This window comes from Chelonus insularis, unplaced genomic scaffold, assembly GCF_013357705.1.
Source record: "Chelonus insularis isolate UGA/USDA-ARS -01 unplaced genomic scaffold, ASM1335770v1 contig_44_pilon, whole genome shotgun sequence".
NCBI classification, from domain to species: Eukaryota; Metazoa; Arthropoda; class Insecta; order Hymenoptera; family Braconidae; genus Chelonus; species Chelonus insularis.
Genome location: NW_023276585.1, coordinates 547449 through 574346, shown reverse-complemented (window position 1 = coordinate 574346; position 26898 = coordinate 547449). Strand labels below are relative to the sequence as shown.

The 26898-nt window shown below is 31.4% G+C and overlaps 1 protein-coding gene across 1 annotated transcript in view; it reads left to right on the top strand.

Annotated features, from left to right (window-relative positions):
* Nmdar2 (NMDA receptor 2) overlaps positions 1 to 26898 on the top strand; it is a 79713-nt gene that overhangs the window by 44378 nt on the left and 8437 nt on the right. Inside the window, exons 4-8 of the mRNA XM_035088191.1 lie at positions 4127 to 4305; positions 4658 to 5075; positions 6017 to 6200; positions 6279 to 6417; positions 9110 to 9339. Coding sequence (XP_034944082.1) covers positions 4127 to 4305; positions 4658 to 5075; positions 6017 to 6200; positions 6279 to 6417; positions 9110 to 9339 — 1150 coding nt within the window. The remainder of the gene's footprint in view (positions 1 to 4126; positions 4306 to 4657; positions 5076 to 6016; positions 6201 to 6278; positions 6418 to 9109; positions 9340 to 26898) is intronic.

The window sequence follows — 26898 nt, the reverse complement described above, 5'->3', positions numbered from 1 at the left end:
AAAAATGTGGATTCCATTGTCTTTATTTCCGGTCTTTACATCTCTCGTAATGGCTAGAACGATGAAAGAATGGAATTTCTATGGGATTTCGAAACATGACGTTTCACTTACGTCCAAAAATGGATCACTACCAAAATTGAGTATCGGGCTTATCGTTCCTCATACAAATTTTGGGGCTCGTGACTACACAAGAGCAATAAATCAAGCTGTAGGGAATTTACATAAAACAAGTAGGGGAGTACGCAAATATAGATTTTTAGACCACTATGATTTTACTCTTCAAGGTGTCAAGAATGTGATGATGGAACTCACACCAAGTCCAACAGGTAATCTTTGTTGATCATATTATGATGTGAATTGATGTTCGATTCTATGTACTTTATATTTACGTAATACATTTTAATCGTTTTATTAACGCCAACAGAACGGAATAAAACCGTCATTATATCACTAAATAATTATTTTATTCAATGACATTTGCAATCCTGTTTTGTATCCAAATTAATTATTTTAATTATTGATTTCATTCAGCTAGAAACATCTATTTGACTCTAGAATGTTTTGTTATTTTTTATTATAAAAATTAATTTCGCTAATTAATAAGTGAAATTAAATTAATTCTAGATTGATATCTATTGTTACAAAATGAGATTCAAACTTTCGGTTTTTAATATCATTTAAATTTTTGCAATAATTTAAGAAAATATTAAACGAAGTATGCTGAAAATTTTGTCAACACTTACTGACCTCAAGATGCATCGATCGTCTCTCTGTAACATCTAAAATCGGTCACATCATTTTCCAGATATTATCTCGCTGAATTTCCTTATATTTTCAACAAATTTTGCTTGAAGATATTTTTGAAACTAATTTAATGTATTGGTTCATCTTTTGATGGTCATAAAAATAGTTTATTAATACATTCTCTTTGTAATTTTATTGAAAGTGAATAAAAACATTTAACAGTAAAAAAAACAATTGAATGAAGATAAATCAATATTGGGTTCTACAAACCTCAAGTCTATTAATTAATAGTTGAGTTTTTATTTCAATTTCTCTTTAACTGAGATCATTTAAGAAAGATGATTTATGTTTATCAACCTTAACGTGTTAATTCAGTTTTTTTTCTCCTTCTAAATTTTCTTTCACAAACATAATGAGATGTTTTTTGCTATAATTTATCACTATAATGTTATTTTTTTGATAAAAGTAGTCAGCTATTAATATCTTCCATGGTCTGGTGGCTGCATCCATTAATGCATAGTCAAAACAGTCGCTCTTAATCTATATTTGATTTTTCAATAATATAACTCCGTGCGAAATTTAATTAGTACATTATTAGCTTTGTAAAGGAACAATGAGTTAATAGAGTACTGATATATTATTTAAATTAATTAAATAAATCACTATCGGAAAATAATCAATAATCATTATTCCATAAGAAGTGAAATTATGATCCTAACAAAAGAAAAAATTTAATTAAATTTCACTCAAGCGTATTATCTGTTCTAAAACATTTGAAATTAAATTCCAGAATTGTCATCATAAAGTCATCTCCAATCTTATATATGCAACCCTTACATAATTCGTAATGTTATAGTTCAACAGTAAATTTCGTAGTAAAATTTTTTCTGTGTACCTGTCTTATGCACTACGAGATATAAACATTTTACGACGAGAGAAGTGAAATATCCTCGCTCTAATTCCAAGTTCAATGTGTCAGTAGCTTCAGCCTAAATTGTCTGCAACAGTCAGCAATGCAACTTAATAATTTATGTTTTATTAATAAAATTATAAACAAACTTTCTGAAGAATATTTATTAATGAAAATAATTAATTTACTTTAAAATACTCATCTTTAGGTATATTCGATTTATGTAGATAATTATGTTACTCTCAAGTTCATTGGTTTCGCACCAGTGTTTGCTGATATGTTATTAATTATGTCAAAGGATTATCTATATACACTCCATTGTGATTCCATTCGAGATCAGTAAATGTATTATCTCTTTAGGCTTAACATTGTGGTTGTAATAACGTTTCCATGCATATCCATTTATTCATTAATAAAACTTGTTGTGATTTTGTCGAATATGTAATTAATGGAATGAATATTAAAATTTTCTTCATTAACGAAATTTCTACTTTCATTATATCATTTGTTATAAATAAAGAATGTTTTATTTGGAAAAATCTATTCTAGAATTCATCATCATGTATTGAATTTCTATACCCTAGACAATAATTGTTATTTATGAACGTCATGGATAAAAAATTCACAATTCAAAAGAAAAATAGAGATGTAAAAATCGTAAACCTTCAAAAACTTTGGATTTATTGCTATCATATTTATTGCTTTGTTGATTAATTGCTTAAGCGATTATTTTTCAATTTCAAGTGTAAAATAGACAGTCGATTGAATATTTACCTTTACGATGTATCGTTACTACAAATAGAGTTACATATTCCACATGATTATTTCCATATACACTTGTGGTATATAATGATCAAAGGAAGCAGTTGTATCTCTGCAGCTTTACCTTTATCATTTATAGTTATTCAAGCATATGCATTAAGCAGTGATAGTAATGTCTTAAATAGAATAACATAATATTCAGAAACATGATTACGTAAAGCAAGAAATAATAATAAATCTTTTGATTTTTGAACAATTAAATTTTGAACTTCGTAGCTGATAAAATTAGATAATTCTCTTGAAAATAAATCATTTAGGAATATCAGTTATTCCAGTCAATTAATTTCATGGAATATATCATATTAGTTTAATATCATTTCTAAACAGATTTTCTAATCCCTTCAAAACTGAGATAGATTTGATCACTCTCGAGAATTACCAGTCAAAATTTTGCTAGGTGTGTATCTCTGAAAATTTTCTGCAGATGATATTCTAAGAACAGATAGACAGATTTGGATTCAAAACCTTTCTCAATACGTCTTATGGGAAACTTGAACTGAACACTCGTATATTGAGTGATCTGAAGCTGATTAGACTTCAAGTCAAATCCTTCAAACCATTTTACAGCTATCCTACTAGATATGATATCAACTTACTAACAAGATTTTGCTATATGAAATTTATTTTGCTCAGAATGTAGCGAAAAATTATTTTTTTAAAAGTTTAAAAATAAAAACGAAAACATTACTATTGTCAGCTTAAGGTCAAAGTAAAATTAATTAAGATCAATTGATGACTTCAGTCGCTTTTACTTTTATCAACTATTGAATATTGAATACTTTTAATTGACAACTTCGAAATAAAAATAAATGAATAGTACTTTCATTCTATGACCTATTGGCCCGATTTCATTCTTATATTTATTTTCTGAGTATCGACTGGTGACATTATGTGTTACAACGTCAAGCCAAATACAATAGAAAAGAATTTTGAATGGAAATTTTTATTTTATTTAAATTGATAATGAAATAGAAATAAATTGCTCCTCATTCTAGATGATTTATTAAAGTAATTCTTCAGCGAGATTAATTTTCTTAAGAACAGCTTACAAATTTAAATCTTTCACTTTTAGCATCAGAATAAATTTGTTTATTTGATAAGTTTGTCTTATTCAATTTTATTTATTTATTTGTCCTAGCATTATTTATCAAACACATATTAATGGTAATACAATAATTTCAAGGAGAGCTGATAAAAACATATTTCGATAAATTGAATATCAAAATCTATTTTAATTCATTGTAATTCAAACCCTTTCTGTGTGCAAATATACACTGATGATTATATGAAGACCATTTAAAATGATTTTATACAAACCTCAAATAGAGAAATTCAATTAAAATAATCCACTGAATTTTCATGTCCATTGTTATTCATCCTTATCTATTTTTAGGGCTTCATAGTTAATAGAACTCCTTTAATCCCTAGTGTCTGAGAGTTAGAACTTTATAGTTCTAGCATTTGACTATTTATTAAAGTTCCATTTTATAAAGAAAAATGTTTCATTCCAGAGTCAATTTTTCTGTAGGAAAAAAACGTTAAAGTAATTGGTAATAATTTGGAAAAATGTACTTTAGATGATTTTTTAAGTATGTTCTAAAGCGGTAGAGTATAAATATTAATAGTTGTTAATGCTTTTTTTATTTACAGCAATTCTCAAATCACTTTGTAACGAATTTCTCACGGGAAATGTTTCGGCAATTCTTTACCTCATGAATTATGAGACATATGGGCGGAGTACAGCAAGTGCTCAGTATTTCTTACAGCTTGCTGGCTACTTGGGGATTCCTGTGATCGCCTGGAATGCTGATAATTCTGGTTTGGAAAGGGTATGTATCACTCTTTTTATAAAATACATATAAAAGTGTTAAAAGCTATTTTTTTATATGGAAAAATTTTAAATAATTAAAAAAATAAGAACCAATTGTGATAAGAAAATGATATTTTTTTCAAACATTTAAATATTTTTCATAAAATTATAACTACAAAAATAGAATTCAACTGAAATCTAAATGAAATTCTAATAATTTAAACGAAAAGAAAGATTGTTTCTTTGTATTCTTTTGTAAATTTTTCTCGTATTATTTGAATGCAAATCGTGGTCTGCTTGCATAAATCAGTTTTCTTATTACGACTTTTTCAAGTTATATAATTAACGCAAAACTTTTATATAAACTACAGAGAGCTTCGCAGAGTAGTCTGCAATTGCAGCTGGCGCCTTCTCTGGAACACCAAACTGCTGCTATGTTGAGTATTTTAGAACGATATAAATGGCACCAGTTTAGCGTAGTGACTTCTCAAATTGCTGGTCATGACGACTTTATTCAAGCAGTCAGAGAACGGATATCGGATATGCAAGATACATTTAAATTTACTATTTTGAATACCATTTTAGTAACAAAACCTACAGATTTGTTGGAACTTGTAAAAAGTGAATCAAGAGTTATGTTACTTTATGCTACAAGGGAAGAAGCTATTCATATATTAAGTGCAGCTAGAGAACTCAAGATTACAGGAGAAAATTACGTTTGGGTCGTTACTCAAAGTGTCATTGAGACCATGTTGCAGGTACCAAATCAATTTCCTGTTGGGATGTTGGGTAAGTAATGTAGTTTGATATTTATTTTTACTTTTCTGTTGACAATCTGACCATTAAGACCATTAATGATCCGCTTTTAGAATTCAAACGAATTAAATTATTTCTTTTTCCAATGACACCATCAATTGTTGAATTTTCATACGTTTTTTAGTATTCTATAAAATCAGAAATTGTTACTATGTGTCGCTATTTTATGGTAAAACTTTCATCTCTAAAGTAGTAAACAAAAAATTATTTCCAGTAGTAATACTCAACAATTGTTCAGGCATATTTTTCATTATTTAAAACTTTAGTTAAATATTTTAGGTAATTAGTCTGTTGACAGGAATGCTGAATTTTTTGTAGAAAAAAATCAAAAGTTATTTTTCAAAATCAGCTGTTGAAAAAATATGTTTCAACCAATTAAATTATTCTATTTGTTGAAAAAAGTAATTTAAAAAATACATAAGCAATGAAAGTAGTTTCTCAGGGGCGTTCTATTTATGTTCTAACTTTAGAATACAGTTAATAAATTTTTTTAATACATATATTTTTTGATAGTTGCTGCATAAAAGTTTCAAGTAAATATCTGTTTGATATCAACTTATTTTTCTTTCTCAAAAGCTACAAGCTACATAAAATATTTTTATTGTTATTATATTAATAGAGATTATGTGTAAAATGTCATGGTTTTAGAGATCTAGAATTTTCAATTTTACCGACTCCTCACATCTTCTTCGATCACATTTTTACGATCCATATTGAACTGAAATGTGTTTTGTCTCATCTTCTTTTACTGTTTCCTATAAAACCAGTACTCTAGTCAGCTTCAATTCAAGTGCAAAATATTTATTGATAAAATAAATTTAGTTGTAATAAAATATAATATTTCAAGTAAAAAAAATTTATCTTAAATTAAGTAATTAATAATTGATATATTTAAATAATTTCATTTGTTTCAGGAGTGCATTTCGACACAACTAGTCCAAGCTTAGTGAATGAAATAGCAACAGCTATTAAAGTTTATGCCTACGGTGTTGAAGATTTTGTAAATGATCCGAAAAATGTCAATCTTAGTTTGAATTCCGCACTGAGTTGTGAAGGCCTAGGGGAATCACGATGGAATACCGGAGACAGATTTTTTAGGTAAAATATTTTTACTTTCTCATAACAGTTATTTCCTCTACATACTGTGAAAAAAGTAATTTTCACGTGATCTTTTAGGTACTTGAAAAATGTTTCTGTTGAGGGCGATCAAGGAAAACCAAACATTGAATTTACACAAGATGGAGTTCTGAAAGCTGCTGAGTTGAAAATAATGAATCTCAGACCTGGTACAAGCAAGCAATTAATTTGGGAGGAGGTAAGCCACCAATTGAATTTGTTCTCGATATCCTTGAACCTTTGAATATCAAGGGAAAAAGTTTAATCACTCATAACTCTATTAAGTGCAGACAATTTTATTACGGTGATTAGTAATTTATTTCCACGAGTGCGAAATGACTTGGTGCTTTTATCCCTTCTTAACATTTAGAAAAGTTTTTATGAGTCGGTCAAAGGAACGCTCATCATCGTTAAGTTGGATGAGTGAGGTTGAAATATCTTGATCTATCGAAGTGAACAAAGAAGGGTTAAACCCGTGGTGTGATATCAATTTATTCAAAATTATGACTGGCAGATTTCTTTAGAATTATACAAGGGAAAAAACCCTTTCAAAGATTTAGTATTCAAACAGTTGTTTTAATTACTTACTTAATGTTAAATACACTTTTTCTTTAATAGTCGTTATAGAATTTTTTAAAATATTTATTTGATTGCTTTATTTATTAAGAAGGTTTAAAATTATATTCTTTCAAAAAGATCGATCTTTTTAATGTATTAAAGCAGTTCTCGCAGTCTCATTTAGGTCATTCTGAGTCATCCAAGAGTTGGAGTGATGTTCCATAATAAATAAGTATTGATAACATATAAACTGAATATGCTTTTACATCACACACAGGAACCCTAATTCCAAAGAAATTACTGTCATAAAAATGTATTTTTCAGATCTATTTGGAAAGAAAAAATTGGGGAAAAAACTCTATTTTTTGCCTCACATCGTTAAAATAAAAAAGCTTCTTGCTTTATTTTATAAAATCATTCACTAGATAGAATCAAAACTTATTTGTCAACTTCCTTTAAAGTTAAAAGATTATGTAACTTAGTGTCCTTGTAACTTAACGGAAAGTTTTGAAAATACTCATGAAATTTGAAGCATCTTATCACGTATACATGTTGATCTTTACATGTGTTGAATTGAATTTTTTGATCACACATGACACAAGTGTTTGTGAGCCAACGAAGGGTGTAAACTAAGTTAGTAGATGGAAATGTTAGAAAATTAGAACAGAATGCAATAAGAATGAAATGTGCAGTCCAATTACTGAATCCGAGATGGGCATTTTGGCAAGCATTCTCTGTTTTTTAGACTCTTTTCAAAGTTCTTGCCAGCTGATACGTCATTTAAAGATACAAATATTTTTCACGTTAATAGGAAATATAAGTTAGATAATTTTTTATAACGAGTAAAAGTTTCACAATACATGTGTTTTATTGTCAATTTTTATTTAAAAAATTTTTTAAACGGTCTATTGTTAGACAGACAGTATGATTTGATATTTTTTAATTAATTTTAAAATTAAATAATACAGTATTTATATATCCTGGCGAAAGTAATACATTTATTTTTAAACTATTTGTGTTAATTTTAAAAGAAGGTTTGTGGTAACTACAATTAACACCTTTTTGTTTAATGAATTGTGAGTTCGTCTACTTTATGTTACAATAGATGTTAAACTCATGTTATTTCAAATACTCTAGAGACTAATGTATGTGTTTAAATACTCTAGTTAAACTCTAGCTGTGAATTATAATAATTCTATCATCTGCTTGACGTTAAGTTACATTACAGACTAACGTCAGACTGGAGATGATTAATCTCATGAGTACACTCAAAAGGTACTCTTCGCACCTTAATATCATTATATTTCTACGGAAGTTTAACGATATAAATATTTCAGACATATTCAAAGTTTTATTAAAAAAAAAAAAATCGACAAAAAATGTAAGCAAAAAAAAAAGAAAATAACATCAAAAATCCCAGCTGTTTTTGTTCTCATATCTATTTTATTTTTCAAATTATAGTAATTTATTTTAATCAATACAGTTCACTGAATCTCACCGATTGGAAAAAAAAAATTCTTCGAATTTCAGGACATATCATTTCAATTATTTTCATTCTTTCTCCTACTGAATATTTAAAAGAGTCCAATGTTTTCTACAAATGGCATCAATCAAAAATAAATAATTCAATCAATTTCCATATATCTCTAACTTTTTTTTATTTTTTTAAACGATTGAACAATTGTATTTTTATTTCTGTACCCATTAAAAGACTTTAGATAAATTAATGTTGATAAATCATAAAGTGGTGATTTCTGAAATCAAATGTAAACACTTACAAAAATGCCATAAAATAAATGCTGAGTCTCTGCCCTGTTTTCGTAGGGTGTGGACATACACTTGAGATATCTTTGAACTTTTCCGGCATTCTTCACGGCATTCACATTCCCAAACTTGACCTAAATTCTCATTGGGGTCACTGAACCATCAGTCGTAGTTGATCATCCCCCTTCATTTTATATCGACGTTGCTGGGGCGTCTACAAGTCTCGTAGAGATGGAGGTTTCCTAAAGTGTATAGAGGATTATGATAGCCGATAAAACAGAGACAGTAATTCATAATGACACAATAAGTTTTCCCTTAAAAAAATTTATTGAGTGTACAAAATTAATCTAGTGTTTTTGACAAATAGAGTTAATTTAAAGTGACGTATTGGAATGATTTATATACACAATTATAAATAATTACGTTGAAAACAAATTCACTAGAAACATAAAAATGTCTTGAAATCCTTTTTGCAGAAATAACATAGTTGAAACCAATAAAATTTTTCAAAAAATATTTTTCGTTGAAATAAACTCTACATTTAATTTTTTTGTGGTTGATATTCTCAGATTGGAGTTTGGAAATCATGGCAAAAGGAAGGATTAGACATAAAAGACATTGTATGGCCTGGAAATTCTCATACTCCACCACAAGGTGTTCCAGAGAAATTTTATTTAAAGATAACATTTTTGGAAGAGCCACCATACATTAATCTCTCACCACCCGACCCTGTCAGTGGCAAATGTTTGATGGACCGTGGGGTACTTTGTCGTGTCGCCAAGGAGTCAGAAATGGTTGAGTGAGTATAAAAAATTAATTACAGGAATTATTGATAGACATACATTTTTCATCATTCAACATCTATTTGTTTTATGGCACCTCATTGTTTAATGGTTGCTTGTGTAATAACAGAGCTTATAATCCTTGAGTAGTTGAAATATCAATACGGTCAAGGAAAAATATTGTACATTTAATCTAGATACACTGGTTGATACTCACTCCTCACCCACTACTACCTAGAATTTAATAGTGTCATGTTGTGCTAGTAAACTGCACTGGTTCAGCATCATCAAAAAATTACTTTCTACAAACCACGTACTCAACTTTGCAACAATTATAGTCTGGGATAATAATTGTTGTTAAGATCGAATTCTGTAGAAGACACACAACTTTTCATAGTTTTCTGTTGAGAACTTCCAAGGTCGTGTTTGTTATAAACTGGATTTGTATTTTTTTTATATTAATAAAAACTTTAACAAGAAAACGGTGGAAGCAAAGGAATAGAAGTATCAGGAACACAGAGAAGAAGAAAGGTAAGCAGGTAAAGAAAACCTACAAAAATCAATAATAAAAAATAGAAGCGCAAGGGAAAGGGTCTACGCAATGACAGCTCAGGTAAAAACCATGTGGGGGACATAGAGCTTCGAGGCGCATGCTAAGTAAGCACAGGTGAATCCTGCGTGGGGAAGCGCTAGAGCCAAAAGATGCGCCGGACACTGACCAAAAGGAGAAGGGAAAAATTTGCGTAGATGATTGGAGGAAATTAGGGCTAGGCCTAAATAATTAAATTAATTAAAACTTTGGATTGGAAAACGCCAATCTAGAAGCTTCCAAAGGATGCGCGGAAAGCACCTTAAAAAGCGCGGACTTGGACGCAAGAGACACTCTCTTCCAAATTTTTACTGGGCACGGTGCAAATCCGAACTCAGCTTGATAAAATTTTTCAAACTCAGAATACTTTTAAATTAATTCTTGATTCAACTCTAAAATTCAAAGATAAATTTTTGGGCTTGAAATATACTCATCTGAGATTAAATAATCCTACGTGGATTCTCTCTCTAACAAATTGCATATTTAAATTCTTTTATTTTAATTTTATTTATCTCCTAACAAAAATTATTAAAATAAAAATCGGGAGTGTAAGAAGAAGGAAGATCAGTCAACTAGAAGGCTTCAACGAAGATTTCCAACGAGCCAACGACAACCTTTCACCAAGACAGCCATAAAATCATCTCAACTACGCCGAAAGACGCCGCACCAACGCCGAGAGCCGAGAATCGAAGCGTCAACCAAACCAAGCAACTGCAGCCTTTCACGCGTATACAACCTTCTGCTACCTAGCTACCTGTTTAGCCAAGCTGTAAAACAATTTAGTGAGTAAAAAGATGACAGAAATTAAATAAAGAATTGACTATCATAAGAACAAATCTCTATCTTTCTTTGAGAAAACTAAATGCACCAGCGTGGTTTGTAAAGCACTAAGAACCTTTCCTATTTCTTTAATTCTCCATCTAAAGTATATTCTGCGTGGTCTCCGCACCCATGGTGAGTAGAGGACGATTGGGTCTTGACTCGAAAAAGAGACTATTCTGTTACTGAGACGTAACACAAATAAAATTTGGTGTCAGAAGTGGGATGTTAAAAGAGAAAAGCCCTGATGGAGATTAAAGAAATAAACTTGTAAATAACTTTCTTATGTGCATTTCCGTTCAAACTCTTTCCAATCGCGATTTGCGTTATAATACTTTTCGTAGAAAGAAATTAAAAATTCGTAAAAAGAAAAAAAGATTAAACCTGATCTACTGAGGACTATTTTTGTTGAAAATTATATAATAATTTTTAGACGTATGCAAAACATAAACGCGTCAAAACAGAGGCTGTCATAAATATAGTGTAAAATTTTTATTTTTATTCATTAAAATTTTTTTTTTTCTTCAAAAAAGGGAGCTCTGAGAGATTAACTGAAAGTATGAGCAAAATAGCAAATTCAATTTTACCTTCCCTTTATAGAAATTACTGCAACAAAGACGATTTCGAGTTGAAAATTAAAATTGTAGAATCAAGTTGTAAAAATAAAAAAAATAAATAGTATTTGTTATAAGGAATATATGTAAAAAAAAAATAATAATAATATAAAGAAGTGTATTGAGGAGTAAATAGTAAAATTTTTTTTATTAAATTGTACTAATGTTAAGAATAGGGAAAAGCAACAATACTGAAATTACATTTTTTTTTTTATTTCTTTCAATAGTAAAACTTTTTTTTGGATAAAGTTTTTTGTGTGACTTTAACGTTGATAACCTGGCCAGTTAGAAGCGTGGAACACAAATTAATTTATTCAAAATTATTTTGTTAACATGGAAAATTGTGAAAATCATTACGAAAAAATTGTAGTAGCAGTGAGTATCATACGACTCATTTTAGAGTATATTATTGTTATGGCAATTTTGGTTAGAGCTTTGACAAATCGCTTGTAAAAAAAAAGGGAAGATAAAAAGAAGTTTTTTCGAGTAGAATAGAATACCTGCAATGGTCAGTCATAAAAGTAGTTTTTTTTGGAGAGTATTAGTAAAAGCAAGTAAAACTGCTCAGTTTTGATGAAATTTGAAAAGAAAAATCATTAATCGAGATTCATTAAGTTAAAAGGAAAAATTGCGTCATGGACTTCACGGGGATGAGTCACAGTTGAGTCACAAAATTAATTTAGAAATTAGGAGCCTCTAAATTTTTTTTATTACCGTAATAAAAAGTGTGAGTCAAACAGGTTGATTAAAAATTCGTTTTTAAAGAAATTTTTTTTTAATTAAATTGAAAATCATAATAAAATAAAAAGGGAAACATATTTGAAAGAGGGAGACAAGTCGTAAAATAGGAAATAAATAAAAAGAAATATATAAAAAAGAAGTGACTCAGAACAGTAGTTTTTTTTTTAATTAATTTCACTTAAAATAATAAATTAATTTTGAGGGAAAAATGAGTTCATCCTAAAATTTTTTTTATTATTATCCAATTACTTAATAAATAATTTAATGAGAGTGTTTTCACTAATAATTTTTTTTGAAATAAAGATAATAGCATAAGGTGATTTAATAATGAAATTACTAAAAGATCATTACTATTGAATATTTGATACTAGCTTTTATTTTACCTTTTGAATTAAATAAGTGAATAAAATATTTTAACAATAAATAAGATTTAACAGTAAATAATTCGCGAGTGAATATTAAGGGGTAAAATTTTTTTTTTTTGAGATAGACTCACACTTAGATTTTTTTTTTGGGAACGCATTACATAGAAAGAAAATTTCATTAAAAGTCCTATTAAAATATGATCAAATGCCGGACAGAATTCCTCGCACTCCAGTTGAAACAAGAAATAGTGAAGGAGCAGGAGTAGCAAGATCAGGTTTAATTCCGCGAAGTTTAGAGCGTGAGTTTGAAGAAATTGCGCGGGCCGATCGCGAAGGGACTGAGTTGGAACAAGAGAGGTTAGAAAGCGAACAAGAAAGCATAGAAGGAGGTGAAAGAAGCCAGATAGGGGAGGATTTAAGAGAGGAAAATAACGGTGGACAAGAGATAATAAATAGAAATCTAACAAGAATGGCGGTTAATGACCAGGGACTTGCTGTTTCAATTAAATACGCGTTAGAAGCAGTGCCAGTCTTTGATGGAAATACTACGCATGTTAGTCATTTTATAGAAGGATGTCAGGAGGCCAAAAGAATGGTGCCACCAGCAAACGAACGTTGGCTAGTGCAGGTGCTAAGAAATAAACTTAGAGGGGAAGCGCGGCGGTGTATTCAAGGAACTGATTTTGAAAATGTAGAGGATCTAATTAAATTTTTGAAGAAGATGTTTATGCCAACCAAAACACTATTTGAATTGCAAGGAGAGCTGGGAAGAGTAGTGCAAAGAGACAACGAAGGAGTCTTGACATATGCGAATCGTGTAAAAGATCTCAGTAACAAGATTAAGGAGATGTATAGGGTTAACGCTGGAGGACAAGCCATAAATGCAGCCACAGCTGAGAGTTTAGAAAGAGAATTTGTTAAATGTTTTATTAAAGGATTAAAATCGCCATATGAGCAGCGGGTTCCGCGAGACAAGAATTTAGCGGAGACAATAGATTTCGCGATAGCTACTGAGAAAGAGTTGAGAGCCATAGAGAGTTTAAGAGATCATAATCAAGCTGAGAATAATAATAGAGATAGAAGAGAGTACAGGAAAAATTATAATAGAGTAAATATGATTCAATCGAATCCAATAGTTTGTCAGCTATGTAACAAGAAAGGACATGAAGCGTCGAAATGTTATAGCTTAAATAGAGGACAGGGCCCGTCCCAAGGCAAACTAATTAACGGAAAGACCACAGAGGGAAACAGTTATGGAAGACAGAATTTATATTGTGAAAATTGTAAAATGACCGGTCATACAATAAATTATTGTAAAAAGTGAGGACGAAGTAATTATCGAAATTTTAATGAGAGTATAGATGACAGGAGGATGCAGCAAGCTCCTCATAATTTTAATCCATATGGAAATTCTAATGAAAATAGAGGCCCAGGGGGTACTCAGAGTTTTAATAGAGGCCCGGGAGGCACTCAAAATTATAATAGAGACCCAGGGGGTACTCAGAATATTAATAGAGGCCAAGGAGGCACTCAAAATTTTAATAGAGGAGGAGGTAATGGCGCCCAAAATCAGGGAAACGGCCAGCCCCTCCCGCATTATGGCGCAGCGCGGGACACGGGGCGAATTGCGCGCCCGGTCTTGCATATTCAGGAATCGGAAGAGAGTCAGACACCGGCCCAGGATTGTCTAGAAGAATATACTCTGTGGCCACAGTTAAATTAAACTGTGAATATATAGCGCCGACAATAATAATTGATGCAAAAGAATTTATTCGCCCGGTGGAAATTATGATAGACACGGGTTGTGAGATTAATTTAATGAAAAGAAGTTTAATTAGAGACGAAGTATATGTCGATAAAGAAAAAATTTTAAAGTTGAAAGGGATTACGCCAAGTTTGGTAGATACAATAGGAGAGATAATATCTACCCTTGAGGGATTTTCAGTAAATTTTCAGTTGGTACCTGACAATTTTCCAATAGCTAGAGATGGAATTTTAGGGTCCGACTTTTTAGGGAGAAACAACATTGATGTTATGTACTCAAAGGCATGTTTAAGGTGGGATGGTGGTTATTTACCTTTTCTGCGTGAAGAAACAATGATAATACCAGCAAGAATACAGCATGGGTTTTATGTTCGAGTGACAAACCCGGAAGTTAAAATTGGATATGTTAAGAAGCTAGAGGTCAAGCCAGGGGTTTATTTAGGAGAAGCAGTAGTCACAAATCGAGAAGGAAAGGGGTACATGTATATCTACAATACGAGAGATCAGGATGTAGAGGTGGCGGTACCAGCCATCGAGCTAGAAGAAATCTCACAGTACAGAAGAGAGGATGATGAAGAAGAAATGAATGCAAATGTAGCAATAATTAGTGTACAGCAAGAGGAAAGAGTTGAAAAGATTCTAGAGCTGATGCAGTTGAAGGATTTGAATGAGGAGGAAATAGACAGTATCAGGGAACATTTGGAGAGACATTCTGACAGATATTATCTACCTGGGGATAAAATAGGGTGTACTGATGTTTTGGAACATAAAATTCCAACGACAGATGATATACCTATCAACACGAAGCAGTACCGTTATCCTCCACTGTTGAAGGATGAAATAAATAGACAGGTAGATGACCTTTTGAAGAATGACATTGTACAACCATCTCATTCACCGTATAACACTCCTTTATGGATAGTACCTAAGAAGCCTGATGCACAGGGGAATAAGCGTTGGCGCATGGTCTTAGACTTTAGAGCATTGAATGAAAAAACAGTGGGAGACGCCTTCCCAATCCCACAAATATGTGATATTTTAGACCAAGTAGGAAAGGCACAGTATTTTTCAATTTTTGATTTAGCAGCAGGTTTTCATCAAATTAAAGTACATGAGAAGGATAGGCACAAAACTGCATTTTCTACGGCTTTAGGACATTTTGAATTTAAAAGAATGCCTTTTGAATTAAAAACAGCAACAGCAACGTTTCAACGATTGATGCACAGTGTTTTAAGTGGACTGATTGGTATAGTAGCAATTGTGTATGTAGATGACATAATTGTTTTTGCAGAAAGTTTAGAGGAACATATGATAAAGCTCGATAGACTAATGAGTAGGTTGAGAGCTGCAAATTTAAAATTGCAACCAGAAAAATGTGAGTTATTGAGGAGAGAGGTTGCATATCTGGGACACATTATCAGTGCGAAAGGGGTACGACCAGATCCAAATAAAATAATAGCGGTGAAAAATTTTCCTGTGCCAAAGAACATTAAAAACATCAGGCAATTTTTAGGACTAGCTGGCTATTACAGGAGATTTATTCATAAGTTTTCTGATATAGCTAAGCCACTAACTAATTTGTTAAAGAAAAATTTACCGTTTGAATGGAAGCAAGAACAACAAGAGGCATTTGAAAGGTTAAGAGATGAGCTGTGCAAGGAGCCAGTGTTACAATATCCTGACATGACTATACCATTCATAGTAACAACAGATGCATCTGGCTATGCCATAGCAGGTATACTGAGTCAAGGACCTCTAGGGAAAGACCGTCCTGTTGCATATACGTCCAGAATATTGAATGAAAATGAAAAAAGGTATAGTACTTATGAGAAGGAAGCTCTAGCAATTTTGCATTCAGTGCAACAATTCAGACCATATTTATATGGTAAGAAATTTACACTAGTCACAGATCACAAACCCTTGGTGTGGATGCAGACTGCCAAGGATCCAACTTCGCGATTAACGCGATGGCGACTAAAACTTGAAGAATATGAATTTACTGTAGTCTATAAAGCTGGCAAGACAAATATCAACGCAGATGCACTTTCTAGGAATCCACCTCAAACCGATATGGAAGTTGATAGTAACCAGGCTAAGCAGGTTATGATGTTAACGAGATCTAAAGCTGCAGCAGAATTAAAATCAAAATCTACAGATCAAGTTAACAAGACTCAACCAACTGAGGATATGGAATTAGGAGGAAGACGAAAGGTTTCTCAGAAGAGAAAAATCGCCAGTCGTGATGAAGGGACACAGCCTCCCAGTGCTAATCCAGACCCGAAGAATAAATCTAAAGCTCATAGCTCTGAAGAATCAGAGAAAGTACCAAGATATGCAACGCGGTTCCAGAAAAGGAAGACGCAACAGGCATTGGAGAGGGAAGAGAAGAGTGGAAGAGGTCGCAGGAAAAGCACAAAAGGGTTGGTTGCCAGTAAGATTGCAGCAAAAAAATCATTTGTCAAGGAAAAAGTTTCACAAATTCCTCGAAAAAGAGGGAGACCGAGGAAGATCATAGAACTCAGCTCGAGTTCAGAAGAAGAGTTGATAGAGGAATTAGAAGAAGATTCAGATGGAGAAAGATCCAGTGAGGATGAAGATTTAGGAGAAACTGAAGAAAGTAGTAAGAGCGAAAATGAAGGAAAAAGGTCAGACAGCGAAGAAGTAGATGAGGAGCTCAGGAAAAGTGAGGAGCATGCCAGTGGCAAGGAAAGAGAGGAAACACCACAGGGCTGGTGCAGGTCAGGTGTCTGGGAAGAAATCAGTATAGACGCTGACACATAAGATTCAGAGATGGGGGATTTCAGTGAAGAAGAAGAAATTTACAATGAAAATATTGAGAGTGAAGAAGAGCAAGAAGAAAAAATTGATGATAAACCAATGAGATCAGGAAAAGAGAGATACGTCATAGAAACCAGAGATCAGATTTACATGTGTAGAGTAAATTATTTGTATTTCCTAGACGAAGAAGGAAATCCACAAGATGAAGGGTCAAAGAGATTGAAAGAAAGATCCTTATTACCAAGGTTTAAGCATCTTGAAAAGAAAACAATAAAAACAACGAAGATAGGCAAGAAAACACATATTGCGATAATAATAGGAAGAAACTATCAAGAAGATTTTAGATGGATGAAGGATCCTTTTCGAGAATTATTGAAAAAACTTAAATTAAAAGCAATAGCTATAGCTTTCAGTAAAACAATAAACGGAGTGACATGGAAAAAAATGTTTAGATATATTGAAGATAGTGTAGAAGAAGTCAATACAGTAGTAGTGGTTTGTTTGGGAAAGGTCAGGTATGTCCCATGGAATGAGCGTACAGCTGTTTTAGAAGAGGCTCATGCAACACCAGTAGGGGGTCATAAAGGGGTCTCAAAAACTTATCGAAGGATCAGACTTAGACATTATTGGGAAGATATGAAGAGGGATGTACAAGATTACATAAAGAGTTGTGTGTCTTGTCAAATAAAAAAATTAAAAAGAGTGAAAACAAAACAACCTATGCAGATTACTGATACACCAGATGCAGCATTTGATAAAGTTGCATTAGACATAGTGGGACCATTACCAAAGACAGAAGAGGGACATACACATATCCTGACAGTACAAGATTTGTTAACAAAACTCACCATAGCCATACCATTGTGCAAAACAACCTCAGAAGAGATAGCAAGAGGATTGGTAAAAAGAGTAATATGTGTATATGGAGCTCCTAAGACAATTCTCACCGATCAAGGAGCGAATCTGACTAGTAAATTAATGAAGAGGTTAGCAAAAATATTTAAAATAGAACAAGTCAGGACAACTGCATTTCATCCACAATCAAATGGATCATTAGAGCGATCACATCACTCATTAATAGAGTATCTGAAGCAATATACTAATAGGGAAATAGAAGACTGGGATGAGTGGTTAGAGCTGGCCACTTTTTCTTACAATACAAGTGTACATGAAGGGACACGATATCAACCTTTCCAAGTAGTTTTTGGACGACCAGCAAGACTGCCATCGAGCAGGGTAGAAGAAGATGATGATGTAATGACTTATGAAGATTTGGTAGACTTAAAGACGAAAATATATGATTTACAGCAACAAGCAAGAGGAAACCTGATTCATGCTAAAATCAAAGAAATATTATGACAAAAGGGTTAATGAAGTAAGATTCACAGTAGGAGATTATGTGTGTCTAGCAGTAGGTAAGAAATCAGGGAAGTTAGAGAATCAATATGAAGGACCATATAAAGTAATAGAAATAATGCCAGATGGTAAAGTATGTATTAAAGTTGAAAATAAAGCAAGAGTAGTGCATCCTAATAGACTTATACTATCAAATATTGATAGTGGCGACAGCGAGTAGGAGAAAATTATTCTTGTCATATTTTTTTTTTTTGACTGGTGACGAGATGGATCCAAGTCTAGAAGGGATAAAAGTGGTGGTACGGATAACGGGTTTCTATGATGAAAACGGACAATTGATACCTAAAGAGATAGCTATAGTAGGGGTAGATGAGCCAATGATAGAAACTTGGATAGTGGATCCACCTTATGATTTCTTTAAGATGAGCCCTGAGAAGAGAGATAATTGCACGATAAAGGAAGCACTGCTAGGAATTAAATGGACACAAAAGGGGTATGCTTGGAATCAGAGTTTAGAAAAATTAGCAGATATATTAAAAAAAAAGTTGGAGAAATTTATGTGATGGGAGCCGAAGTTGAAGAGATAGTGGTACATTATACAAGAAGAGAAGTAATTAATTTACGCATGACTTCAGATTTGCCTTTAGCAGACGAGAAGTGTGCTCATCATACAGTAAAGAATATAGGGGGCAAGTGTGCATTGAATATAGCTTATCGAGTAAAGAACAGAATTCTGAGAGAAAGAGTGTTAGTACAAATCAAGTTAGAAGAAAATCTAGGGGGTAATGATAAGGGAGAAGGAATATATGAAGATATGAGACCATTATTACCTAGGAAGAGAATTGCAAGATCAGCAGAAGATGTGATAAAGAAGAGTTTTACAGAGTTGCATGAATTAAAATATAGTCATAGTGTAAGACAAAAAAAAACTAGTGACTATGAGGAACTACGATACACTCCAAGGTTACAGGGAGCAGGAGAGAGAGAAGTAATAGAAAAGAAAGAGACAGAGAAAAGAGGAAAGCGAGGGAGCTTCAAGACTATTCGAATTTGGGTTGCGAGTATAATCATGCTCATGCTGGCACAACCTGCAGGAGCCATGTTAGGATATGATTGTGCATCAAGAAATATGAACGTGACAACTCTTTCATTATTGGATGTAGGAGAATGACCATCATATTCACCCATGATAAACTCCACCACGAATGTAGAGAGATGCACAATACGAAATTTGTTAGAGTTGGAATAGAACAGCGAGTATATGGAATACGAGCGAATGACACAACAAATCTTGGTATGACATTCGCAGGGAAATTATCGACTAATGGAAACTGTGAAGGATCACATTACAATGACCCATATGGAAATTGGGAAGAAGTAGTAGTTGAAGGATCTTTAGAAGTACACATACATGATTATTATGCTGAGGTCGACTTGGATAATAATAAAATAAGATTACGGTCAGGTACTACATGTGGTTTCACCGAAGGTTCGTGCGTAGACTCAGAGGGAGGAAATACCTAATGGAATTTCTTACCTGAAGATCGATGCAACACTGAACGATACTTATGTATTTGTATGAATCTTGTGTGTTATCCATCGCACTTATGAATCATGTGTGTTATTCATCATATTTATGTGTTTGCGATACCTGATTTTTAAGGGAATATTATAATCTATTAATAATGGTAGTAATATGTATGTAATCGGATCAAATATTGATGTTGTGTGCAAAAAAATATACAAAAAAAAATACAAAAAATACGATAAACAAATAAACCTTTTTTTTTACATAAACAACACTGACACTACCTCGAATAAAACATCCTCAATAAAAACACTACCTCAATAGAATAATACTAATAGCTGCAATTAACCAATAGAACCAATGTTGTAAGCATAAGTTTTATATAAAGTTGTAAAGGTAGCAGAAAGTTGAGCGAAGATAAAAACAGGGGAAAATTTAATTTGGATTCGCGTAGTAACCATTGGGATACTAACGCTTCATCCTAAAGTGGGGAGTTATGTTATAAACTGGATTTGTATTTTTTTTATATTAATAAAAACTTTAACAAGAAAACGGTGGAAGCAAAGGAATAGAAGTATCAGGAACACAGAGAAGAAGAAAGGTAAGCAGGTAAAGAAAACCTACAAAAATCAATAATAAAAAATAGAAGCGCAAGGGAAAGGGTCTACGCAATGACAGCTCAGGTAAAAACCATGTGGGGGACATAGAGCTTCGAGGCGCATGCTAAGTAAGCACAGGTGAATCCTGCGTGGGGAAGCGCTAGAGCCAAAAGATGCGCCGGACACTGACCAAAAGGAGAAGGGAAAAATTTGCGTAGATGATTGGAGGAAATTAGGGCTAGGCCTAAATAATTAAATTAATTAAAACTTTGGATTGGAAAACGCCAATCTAGAAGCTTCCAAAGGATGCGCGGAAAGCACCTTAAAAAGCGCGGACTTGGACGCAAGAGACACTCTCTTCCAAATTTTTACTGGGCACGGTGCAAATCCGAACTCAGCTTGATAAAATTTTTCAAACTCAGAATACTTTTAAATTAATTCTTGATTCAACTCTAAAATTCAAAGATAAATTTTTGGGCTTGAAATATACTCATCTGAGATTAAATAATCCTACGTGGATTCTCTCTCTAACAAATTGCATATTTAAATTCTTTTATTTTAATTTTATTTATCTCCTAACAAAAATTATTAAAATAAAAATCGGGAGTGTAAGAAGAAGGAAGATCAGTCAACTAGAAGGCTTCAACGAAGATTTCCAACGAGCCAACGACAACCTTTCACCAAGACAGCCATAAAATCATCTCAACTACGCCGAAAGACGCCGCACCAACGCCGAGAGCCGAGAATCGAAGCGTCAACCAAACCAAGCAACTGCAGCCTTTCACGCGTATACAACCTTCTGCTACCTAGCTACCTGTTTAGCCAAGCTGTAAAACAATTTAGTGAGTAAAAAGATGACAGAAATTAAATAAAGAATTGACTATCATAAGAACAAATCTCTATCTTTCTTTGAGAAAACTAAATGCACCAGCGTGGTTTGTAAAGCACTAAGAACCTTTCCTATTTCTTTAATTCTCCATCTAAAGTATATTCTGCGTGGTCTCCGCACCCATGGTGAGTAGAGGACGATTGGGTCTTGACTCGAAAAAGAGACTATTCTGTTACTGAGACGTAACAGTGTTAATCATAACAACCTTAATTACGTAAAAGAACTTCTATCTACAACTTATTATTATTTGAAAAAATTTTACAAATGCATAGAAGTTGGAAGTAAAAATAATAAAACAACGTTTTCATTCTTTTAATCTAAAAAAAACTGTAGGATCAATCTTTGAATGAAATAATAATGCTTATTAAATATTTTCTAATTATAGCAACCTAATTTTATGATATCAAAAAATATTTTAAAAAGTGTAATTAATAGAAGCCGAAACAAAAAACTTTCATGAATAACTTTATCTTACATAAATATTTTATACTTTAATTATTCATTTAACTATTTATTAAAACAAACATTTTAATAGGATAAAATTTCATTCGCTGCCATAATCCAAGTATGTTTCTAAACTCAATAATTAATTAAAGAGATTGTATCTTAACGCCAAAATAAGCTAATAATATTGGTGTTCATTTATGCGATATTGTTTTCATAATATCATGGTACGCCATAGAATGTATATGAAACAGTGGTTCACATTTCCTTCTCACCAGAGTCTGTATAAATCAATACAATGTATTACGATCAATTCCATTGATTCAATGTCGAAATGCCAATTAGTTCTCAATTAGCGTAATCTAATTAGTTCGACAGTGGAACTTTAAGCTTTGATTGATGGCCCTTAGTCTATATGATAGCAAGATGGTAATTTTTTTCGTTTTGTAAGGAAAGAATCCTCTAAGAACCGAACTTGATGACTTCGTAGTAAGTCAGGATAACACTAATTAAGTTCCAAGGACAAGAAAGAAGTACTAAAATTTAATACCTTTCTTCTAACGTGAATTTAATGAAAAATCTAAATTATTGTGTAATTAAAAAGCACATAAAAATTCTAACTGTCCAGCAAGAATCACTAGCTCTTCTGTTATTAAACCTTTAACCAGCAGATTCGTTTATAAAATTGCAAGGTAGCAATATATACTTCATAGATTATGCATATCAAGCTATAAGTCAAATTTTGAAATAAAAGCAGTAGAGATTGAAAGAAATATCTTGATAATTGATTCAACAATCAATTTATAGTAAATTTTATTTTAATTTCTTTCTTTTGAATTTTTATTCTATTCTAGAACTCAGAAAATGATATGATTTTTTTAGTAACCGAGAAACCAAGCAGTTCTTATGTCCACTCTATTATCGTTGATAATAAATTGGATGATTTTAAGGTTTAACTTCAAAAATTCAGAATGTTTTACCATAATCTTTGTGTTGCATTATAAATGCTTGTGTTTTATGTTAGCACAGAGCGAAATGTAACAAATCAGCATAAAATTAAGGAATATAAAATTTACTACTAGCTCGTGTCCACGTAACAGTAGTAAAAGAAGTTCAAAGTATTTTTTCTCATGCAAATTTGACAATGTTTACACTCTCTTAAAAATACTGTTATCGATAGAAAAGTGAGAAAAGAACCAAAGATGTAGGTTTAAAGCACATTCAAGGTAGTTTACAACCTTGAAGTGGATACTCCTAAGCCACCTGGTAAGATTTACAGACAGCTTCCTTAAATTCGTGTTCCAAGAAAATACTCGTGAATCATGAAAGTAGATTTACCAGGACCTTTCTCAAGATTGAACCTAAAGACAATGTCTCTACGTCATTGAGCTACACTCACAAGTATTTCCAAAGTTGTGTTTGACTGAAAATTCTTGTAACTTACTTAAGATACACTTTCGACATTTTCCTTGAGGTTCTCTTCAAAGAAAATGTTTTCAAGCCACCTAAAAAGACTTACTAGCATATTTCTCTGGATAAAGTTAAAAGGATATTTTTAACTTATTTGATAAAATCCGTCAATATCTACCTCAAGGTATTTATTTGAAGAAAATCGTCCTCTTTGTCTTTGAAAAGTTGAATTTTCTTATTAATTAGAGTTTTTAAACTTTAAATCGTAAAGTTTATTAAGTATTTATTGTAGACTAGCTCTTTTTCCTTGCTTTTATTCATTTAGATTTTTTATCTCCACAGAAATCTTTTCTCTCTCAAGTTTTATTCCCTTCAAGAGTCTCAGGACATAATTCACACCTTCAAAGCTCTACATGCTGTCTCCTAAATGCAACAGCTCTCAGAAATTAACTTGTTTTGCTACATACTCTGATAGTAAGAGAGCTCCGAGAAAGGTTAAGATGAACAGCGTTAAACTTGGGATAGAATACTCTATTCTCAGAATTACAATCCATCATGACTATTGTCAAGTTTAGAAACCTGGAACATGCAAAAACATTTAATTGTGTCTGAACACAATCATTATGTAATAATTTTAAAACTTAACTGTTCTAACCAAATTTCCAAAAGAAATTAAGTTATTTATAACTGTTTTAATTTGATTTTTTAATGATATTTATTCAGTAAATAATTCAATACTGTGATTTTCATTATCTAATTTTGTTCAAATTGATTCAATTAAATGGTGTAAAATAAATTACTAATCTGGTATTATAGATTAACAAGAACAAATTTCATTAAACAATGTGTAGTTAGATATGATCGACTGGTAACACGAGTGTTTTGTCAATGTAGTAAATCATTTGATTAATTAAATTGGTAAATAACTTTTTTTAGAGTAATTAAAAACCAGATATCAATAAACTCAATTTAAATCGGTGAGATTCGTTTGAACATGTATTAAAAATCCACCGTATCCGTCAGAAAATAGAATTTCAGTATCCAATCTATACCAATGTCTTGAAGAGTTATAGAAATTTCTTTATTTTCTAAAAGCTGTATTTTGTTTCAAAGATATAAAGCTTAGTTTTTCCAATTGAGTTCAAAAACTTACCTTTTCAGTCTTACAATAGTTTTTCAAAAGAATTTTTTAAGTGCTTTTTACAAATCTATCGTACTTTGAAAAGAAATCATCATTCCAACGAAGATCAAAGCATATAATATAAGTTATCAAGTTTGTTGAACGAACTTGTCTTCAAATATTTCTCAAAAACATTCCATCATACTTCAATTAAATATGATTGTATCTTTCACTTTGATATTTAATTTCTGATGAAAATATTAAATACAATTCAAACTTTACTTTGGTTACGTTTAAAATTCAATTATTTATATCTCATCCTATGAATGAGGTTCATGATTATTTTTTTACACATTTGATATGACCAAATTTCTGCATCCAAATTTTAAATGATAACATTAGTAAAATTTATGTTAATATAGAATTTCTCATAACCCGAAAAATTACAAAGATTTTGGGTTATGTAAGATCAACTTCAAATAGGTTTGATAGAAGATGCTTGGCTTGAAGTAAAACTGATGAGGAATAAAAAGCTATTCTGTTTTTAGCACTTTCTTGTCTATGTTGTGCTGTTATTGACTCTCTTCTTGAGCTATAGTACTTGATTAAAAACAGAAATAATGAATAGTCTTTGATGTATGTGTCTTTGGCCTCAATTATTGAAGTGATGCAATCAATACTATCTTAGAGAACGAATTAACTATGAATATAATATATTATGCATATTATTAAATTAATACCCGAGCAAAAATGATTAGTTTTTGGGCGCGCCTAAAAGAGACCCAATTCGAGCCCAAATGATTTTTCAGGCTCTCAACGCGCCCAACTCAGGCCTAAAACACGTTCAATTCAAGCTCATTTTCTAAGATCATATTCTACAATGATGACAATAAATTATTACAAATGTAAATTTGTAGCGCGAAAGTTAATTTAATAATAAGTTTTTATGACAATTTTTTTTTCTTTTCTAGATTTTTAAAATATTTTTGGGCTCGAATTGGGCGTGTTGTGGGCCTGCAAAATAGTTTTAGGCTTGATTTGGGCTCCGTCAAAATTTAAGCCTGTGATGGGCTTGTTTTGGGCACTGAAAATTTCTCTAAGTCAAGATTGGGGTTCAATCGGGCCTGTATTGGGATTATTTTTCATTTTGGGCTTCTTTTGGGTCTATTTATTTTTACTCGGGTAAAATTAGTAAGGAAATAGTTACATCAATGAACAAAAATAATTGAAATCAAACTCAATCAAAAAATATTTGTAACAAAACAGTATCAGAAAACTGTCATTTTCAGTCATACAGTATTCCGGGGATCAGATAAAAGGAAATAGTATTTGTCTTCATCAAAGTTGACTCCTAAACAACAGAGTGTGTGTGTAAAATAAATGGTTTTTTTTATAAATTTCTATAGATAGGTTAAACAGTCAAGGATTTACTAAAAAGTGAATAGAATACGATGTTTGATTTATTTTTTTTTTCTCTGGAGAGAAGAATGATTTCCTCTGGAATTTAATTAAAAACTTTCGATAACTTTTATTCTATTAGCTATTTAATAATTTTTGTTGTGATCAAATTGAAACGGAAAATAAATCTTGAACAAATTCTTTAGTCTATAAACCTAATAAACTTATTTTCGTAAAGTTAGCTTCTATCTAAAGTTGAAGATAAAATTTTTATTCACTTTCATTTTGTCAGAAACTTTGTTCGGCAGGTAATAGGAAAACCTCTAGTCTTTCTTTTCAATCGACTCTTCCTACTAACTAAATATTGTTATCAAACTGTTGTAGCAAAACTGTTACAAACTGCTTATAGAGAACATAATAGCATACCTATTAGAAAATTATATCAGGTAAGAATGGGCTATTTTCTGTGTTAAGGTGTAATTGCTTCTTAGAATACCTAACATCATTTTGTGGGTGTTTTAAGCCCATTCTCCAAGTTATGAGATCAAATTTGTTTCGAGTTGAACTCGATATATGAAAACTCATTAAATATTTCAAAGTGAAAAACCAATTGTAAATTTGTTTAATTTACATACTTTACATTAGATATTTATTCAAACAAACTTCAAAGCAGTTTCTCTTTCAGTGTACAGAAATTAAAAACAGCTCAATTTTTATATGTTGATATTAAAATCATTAAGTCTAGAAAATGTCATTTACATTTTTTAGAATAAATACTAAATTAATTTTGGTGAAATAAGAGGAATAAATATTTATACGAAAAAAAGTATTTTTTAAAAACAGTCTAAAAAACTAAACTCATTAAAAATATTTTAATTCTTCCATACGTTCATAATTTAAAGTTACATAAAAATTACTTCTTTGATGAAAATATTTTTCAAGCGTTATCTTTACTTTGTCTAAAAAAAAATAATCGATTGTAAAGTCATTTTTAATTAAGATTAAAAAAAATTAATTTTTTTAATGTTATCATTAATTATACACTAACATAGTTATCTTTATATTGACATAAAATTCCATTCATAATTGCAGTACAAAAAATTAAAATATACAAGCCCTCATAAATTAAATGAATAATTCAACGAACGACAATCTAAAAATT